General features: G+C 41.1%; 1 protein-coding gene across 1 annotated transcript; it reads right to left on the reverse strand.

The window, feature by feature from the left end:
* Positions 1 to 1,953: 1,953 nt before the first annotated feature.
* BCL2A1 (BCL2 related protein A1) lies at positions 1,954 to 6,068 on the reverse strand. Its single transcript, XM_071440994.1, has 3 exons — positions 5,896 to 6,068; positions 4,290 to 4,836; positions 1,954 to 2,844 (listed from the first exon to the last, which is right to left on the reverse strand). The coding sequence occupies exons 2-3, from the start codon at positions 4,707 to 4,709 to the stop codon at positions 2,740 to 2,742; spliced, it is 525 nt and encodes a 174-aa protein (XP_071297095.1). The 5' UTR covers positions 4,710 to 4,836; positions 5,896 to 6,068; the 3' UTR covers positions 1,954 to 2,739.
* Between the last annotated feature and the right edge of the window lie 227 nt (positions 6,069 to 6,295).

Below are 6,295 nucleotides of genomic sequence, written 5' to 3' on the forward strand. Positions count from 1 at the left end.
GGAGTCACCATCCCTGGAAGTGCTCAAGAAATGACTGGATGTGGCACTTAGGGCTGTGGTCCAGTTGACAAGGTGGTGAGCAGTCAAAGATTAGACTCAATGATGTCAGAGGTTTTGTCCAGTCTAACTGATTCTGTGATTTGAAGCACAGAAAGAGACATTTCTATAGGAGAACAGCTGTTTTCATAAATCTCCTCTGTGTGGCTCTGTGTGACATCTCAGTTTAGCTGCTCTGTGCAGGGATGAAGTTATCAGCTGTCCCACTGGGCAGCTCTTCGGCCTCACCTTGTGCTCTGGAAGCAGCACGCTGTTCTCCCCTGGCAGATCCAAGGATCCCTTAAACAGCGGTGCCCAGGACCTGGGCACTGCTCAGTGTCACGGGTGGGTAACTTCATGACAGTTACATGGACACTATTTTATAAAACTTAGCTAATAGCCCTGCTGTTTTCAGACACTTTACTATGCTTAGAATTGGGGTGGTACATCTCAGCACTGCTTTTCTGGCTCTGCACTGAAAAAAGGAGGTTTTCTCCCAGTGAAGTTAACCTGGAGCCCACTGGACTGTTAATGATCCATCCAGGCTTCTTTGGTTTAAACCCTGCCCTTACCATGAAGACAAGTTCTAAAATTACTCTATCACCTACATTTTGAAAAGACACAGTTACCCTTTATATTTAACTAAAAAATTGTACTTCTGAGTATGAAATAGGTTACTAGATCAGTGCAAAAGGAAGTGGATGTGGTATTAATAGGTTGGTGTTAGCCACTATTGTATGTGGCTTGCAGTAATGCTCAAAAAGGAACTGAGTAAGAATTACTGTTCTTAGCATGAAGACTTAGACTGCCTATAAAGACATGTGTCATAGCATGTTCCAAAATGTCATTTCTGACATAGGTGTTCTGGAGGTGTGCTGCCATAGGTGTTCTGGAGGTGGGCATTTTCCTTTTGCTGCCCCTTGCCCTTTGAACGCTGCCATCTTTTCTTCAGCAGCAACAAAGTTTACCTTACAAATCCTGCCTTCCTGCTAAATAATATTTCTTGTTTTCACTGGGGAAGGAGAGAGAAAAATACATGTTCTAATGAACATTAACATCTATTCGTGTTCTATGGTTAAACCCACCAAGTTAGACCATGGAATCACAGAACAACCCAGGCTGGAAGGGACATTGAAAGCTTGTGTGGTCCAACCTTTCCTGGAAAAGGGAGCCTAGATGAAACTATCCAGTGTCCTGTTCAGTTGTACCCTGAAAACTGCCAGGGAGAGGGGCTCTACCACATCCCTGGGCAGGTTCTTCCAGAAAACAATTGTTCTTACTGCAAAAAAGAGTCTTATGTTGAGATGAAAGATGGAGAGCCCGTTACAGAAGAGGCTGATTTGTTCTCTCAGTGTCACAAAGCTGGATTTTCTAGAGGATCTGTCTCAGAACACTGGTGGTGTGTGCCACAGGCAGCTGCTGGCTCAGTTTGGTTCACCTCCCAACACATCTAGAAAAAGAAGAAGGGTGTTTAGACCCAGCCTTAGTTCCCTAATGGAAAATCACTACAGCTGAAGAAAACCCTTCTAGAATGAATTCTTCAACAACTACTGTTTAGCCTTGGAAAGCAAATGGAATTTGAGTAAAAACATGAATTGCCCTAGACTGTAAAAGTCTGGAAGTTCTATGAATTTGCTGAGCTTTATGATGTATCCCAAAACACTGATTACTGTCATCAGAGCTGATCCAGTTCATTTATTTTGCCACAAGATATCTGTTTCTTATGCAAGCTACCAGATAGTATCTAAAAAGTAATACAGAAAATGAAAGTCTTGACATCCATGGACCTCAGGTCAAATCCATAAACTACTTGGATTTTCCAGCAGCATTTTGATAACTCTTCTAAGATTATCTTACTCAGACAGATCTTTTGCCATGCTCCAATTTTTCTGGAAAAAATGAGACCAATCTCAAGGCTTTAAAATACATATTTTAATGTATTTTCTTAAAATATTAGTGTATTTACACAAATTTCTCATTTAAGAAATATTTTTACTTGCCTATTTTTAAATTCTAGTTTAAAAAACGTTCAGCCAGATGACTACATCACACAAATATGAAAGAACATTCATTGTAGATGTGAGCTATTAAAAAAATACAGCACAGAAACACATACCATTGCTATAACAGTAAGTGAGTGCACATTTTTAAGTTGCTAGCTTCCACAAACAGTTCTTCCCACAGAAATTGCTTAGCCTGTGTCAGTAACTTCTACCCAGTTCTATATTGGAGTTCCCATTTCTTTTTTCTTCACAAAAATCCCCCCTCTCCCCCTATTACTTATACAGAGCTTGCAATAAAATGCATTACAGTAGTATTTCATTTACAAAACAAATGACATAAAAACTTGTTTCTTAACCCATTGGATTGTATTTCACTAAAACAATGTCCTTTCATGGAGATGCAAGAGAAATTCCAAGAGCTGTCTGGATGTGGAAAATGATCTCAAAGCAATCCTGCCTGGAAAGGTGGACTTGAATTGCTGCAAGATGTTGTGCAGATTCCCCTTTGGAAGGATCTCATCTTCAGATTTGGTAATTAGGATAGCATGTTAAACATTGTATTTAGTCAAAATAAATACAAATAAATTAAAAACAAATTATGGAAGGAAATTATTCTCTTGTTGATATTGCTTGGAGGAAGGCTGAGAAGTGAAGTTTGTGGCAATATCTAGATTACACAGGAATGGTAGATCCTTTTACTTCAGTAGTACTCTCTGAACAAGGAAACAATAGCTATGAACAGGGCTGTAATTTTGGAGAAGGACAGTAGTGATCTTCTTTCAAACTTTGTTAGGAAGCCATTTTCCTGTGGAAAAAACCACACACAGTTAGGGACAGCTTAAAAACAGCGTGTAGGTAAATCACACCACTCTCTGTGTCAGATTAACAGTGCTGCAGCACTGTGCAGTGAGGGACAGCTTTCAGAGCTCTACCTCCAATAGATGAATAGATCTTTAAAAATAGTAACTTAAAATAGCTGCACTTTGCTGAATGTTTGTTTCATCTCCAAGTCAAGGCTGTGCCCTCCTTGTGTAAATAGAAAACATGAACTCTCTCAGCTGAGCCCACATCTTCCAGGAAGGTACAAATACTGTGTTTCTGATGTAGTAATACACCCAGAAATATCTTCCTTTAAGCTTCCTCATTCTCCTATGATGAGCCACCTATTATGACAGAATGTTGCCAGGAGTTGATACTTCTCTGAAATAAAATTGACTCTATTTGAAAGAGATGGAAAGATAAGCCTTTATAATAAATCCAATGCATCAGGGGGCCAAGAGTCACTATCACATTTTTTTTTTGATGCTACAGATAGAGAAGGATTAAAACAAGCAGAAAGAAAAAAAAAAAAAAAAGCAAGACACTAGAAAATAAATCAGGGGGGAAAAAGGTAGTAGGAAATATGAGAGAAGTGGGATGAGAGGGGGTGGAAGGAAAAAGTAGCACTTACATATAAGTAAAGGAAAAAAGTACCAAGGAAATTACTGACACTGGTGTCATTGATTCTCAGATTCCCCCTACTGCAAACAAAAAAGTATGGGTGTGAAGAAATTTTGCAGAGCAAAAGGATATTTCCCTTTCCTTCACTGGCAGAATGGGAATTTCAGCAGCTTGGCAAAACTTAGTAACAAGTATTTTTCTCAGCATTGACCATTCATAGATGGAAGTTCTAGGATTATCTCAGTCCAAACAGAAAAGATTTAATGCCAGTTGTACTTACCAGTACATTTGTTGTAAGTAAAACTGATTTGGGGGATTAAATAATGGCTTTGTTGAAATCCACAGCACGAGTGCTGACTTCATTTGTGAGGATCACACCTGTGTATTCTTTCCTTACCTTGAACTTAAGTATTTTTGGACCAGCTTCTCTACGAAAGCAAAATTGCTGTGCTGACCTTAGGATGCCACTTAATTTTAGATTTAATAATGGAAATTTGAGGGTATGTGTGGTTTAACCTGCTTTGAGTGGGAGGCTGGACCAAATGATTTTCTAAGGTCATTCTCAACCTGAATTATAGCATGGTCCTGTCATTCAAAACTGGCAAGTGCCTTTTAAAAATAAAGTTGTCTTTTATGATTGTTCTGTTTAAAGCAGAAGCAAAGCTCTCACTGTAAGTCTCAATGAGACATTCCAGACACCAAATATTAAATCAATAAATGAAACCCTGAATAAAATAGCTTTGACAGTGTCTATAGCAAAAATTAATGAAATCTCCTAATGCAGACTTTGGTGGAAAATGAGAAACTCACCCAGCCACCATTTGCATCAATCCATTCAGCTTTGTTGTTTATGATGTACTCTGTGATGAAATAAGAGATCTGCTCCTTCTCCTCTGCAGTCAGCTGAACCCCATGCTCTTGAAGCTTCTTGGTGAGAAGACCTCCAAATGTAAATATGGTCATAATTCTTCCCCAGTTAGTATTTCCATCAGCAAACTTTTCATCCATGACTCCATTGAAAATTCTCTTGGCAACAGCTACAGAGGTGATGTCAATCCTGTCCAGGAGTGGCCTGAGAGCCTCCTCGGTTTGGTCTTGCAGGGAGGATGCTATGGTCCTCAAGACATGAGCAACCCTGGTCTGGGCTGGCCCGAGGTGTGATTCCTGGAGCACATACTGCAGGTAGTCCTGAGCTAAGTAATAAACGTAGTAGAACTCAGCAGTTTCCATTCAATCCAGAATGCAGAGAGCAGCTCACTGCTCGCAGTCAGGCTCGGCAGTGAGCAGCCACAGGACATGCACGCGCTTTTCTTTCGTCTGGTTCGATGGAATCTTTCTGGTTTTACCACAGAATTTCCTGTAAAAGGTAGTGACTTAATGGTAGCGTTGGGGAATATGTCATAGAGGAAATGAAAGAAAAAGTATCTCCTTTTATGTCTTGAGTGATTTATTTCTCCAAATGCTGTGATTCCGCAACTAAAATCGACCAGATTTTACCACATTCTCAGCAGCATAACTTGGCATTTTCTAGGGACTTTTGCTACATACCACTAGCAAAGGTTTGGCATTTGGCTTGCAAAATTCCAAGAATGGTGTGTGCTAGCAAAGGTTTGGCATTTGGCTTGAAAAAACATGCCCAGAAGTGCATGCTGCTGGAGATGCAGACACTCAGCACCCCCAGTCCAACCTCCTCCTTAACTGCCAGGGTTAAGGCTGCAATCTGTATTGCAGATTTATGGGTTCTTTCTGGTCACAATATTGTGAAGAAACTGGTAGGCATTCCCAGCTGGATGGAAGAATGGATAAACTTTCTTCAGCACTCAGGGAGTTTTACAGAAGTGCAAAAAGTGGGAGCACAACAGTGGTACAATTGTGTGTGTACAAGGGGAAAATGGTACAAGGGGAAAGTCAGCTTTATAACATTATCCCTGTTCTGGACTTTCCCACACTCTCTCTGAGTGCTCTTCAAGGTCCTTCTTTGAAGATTTGAATGGGAAGCTTCAAAGATTTCTTTCCCCCATGGGGAGCTCTGCTGTATTAGATGTTATAAGTATGAAAGACAATGCTAATGCAGGCAGCATGTCAGAACATGGGATGGAGAATACGGGGCCAGTGATGTGTGACACCACCTGAATCTTTCAGGACAGGTAAAAAATAAGTATCATGATACCTACAACTGCTCTTAGATTCAAATTTTCTGTCAAGCTGTTATTTTTGGGAGAAGAGGCAGGGGTATCTAGCCAGCTTTTTCCTTACAAACATCTTGTCCTGAGGCAATCTGATCTTGCTAAAGGGCCAGGATTTGTCCATGGGGAATTTCACCCCATTGCATAGGCTTCAAAGAGCAGCAAGCTGTTTGATGTCTGGAGACCCCTCTCTTTCTCTATCTTTCTTTATCCCTCTACTTCTTACCCACCTTTCTTTCACTGCTCTTCTTCCTCTGAAAGCAAAAGGCACTGCCAGCACCCCACACCAACAGCTTTCCTTTGTCCCAGGTGTGGCTGTGAGTCTGTTTCCAGTCCTGGGCACTCCCTGATGCTCAGACTTATGGAAGAGGAGCAGAGCTGCAGTCTCAGATGTCAGGATAGCACTGGCACCTAACTGCCCTGGGGAAAGCCTGTCTGGACTGTGAAACAATTCTGGTGTCACACACTGCTAGCCAGCCCCCCAAAATGCATGTGCTGCTGCTCTGACATCACACTTTTCGCAGAAACCCATTGACTAGACCAGGGTAGTTTCCACTTCCTGCTGAGGTTATTTCTGTATGTGGTGTGTCTGGCCAAGAGTGACACAGTCATCTTCCATCATAGCAGGGC

The sequence above is a fragment of the Agelaius tricolor genome, unplaced genomic scaffold, assembly GCF_023055355.1.
Source record: "Agelaius tricolor isolate 1412-34295 unplaced genomic scaffold, bAgeTri1.0.p SCAF_16, whole genome shotgun sequence".
Taxonomy (NCBI): Eukaryota; Metazoa; Chordata; class Aves; order Passeriformes; family Icteridae; genus Agelaius; species Agelaius tricolor.

What these genes read in the sequence shown, in the direction of transcription:
- BCL2A1 (XM_071440994.1), bottom strand. Translation starts at nt 4,709, where the DNA reads ATGGAAACTGCTGAGTTCTACTACGTTTATTACTTAGCTCAGGACTAC. An exon ending in TTGATGCAAATGGTGGCTGG is followed by an intron (nt 2,845 to 4,289) that starts GTGAGTTTCTCA and finishes TTTTTTCCACAG; the next exon opens with GAAAATGGCTTCCTAACAAA.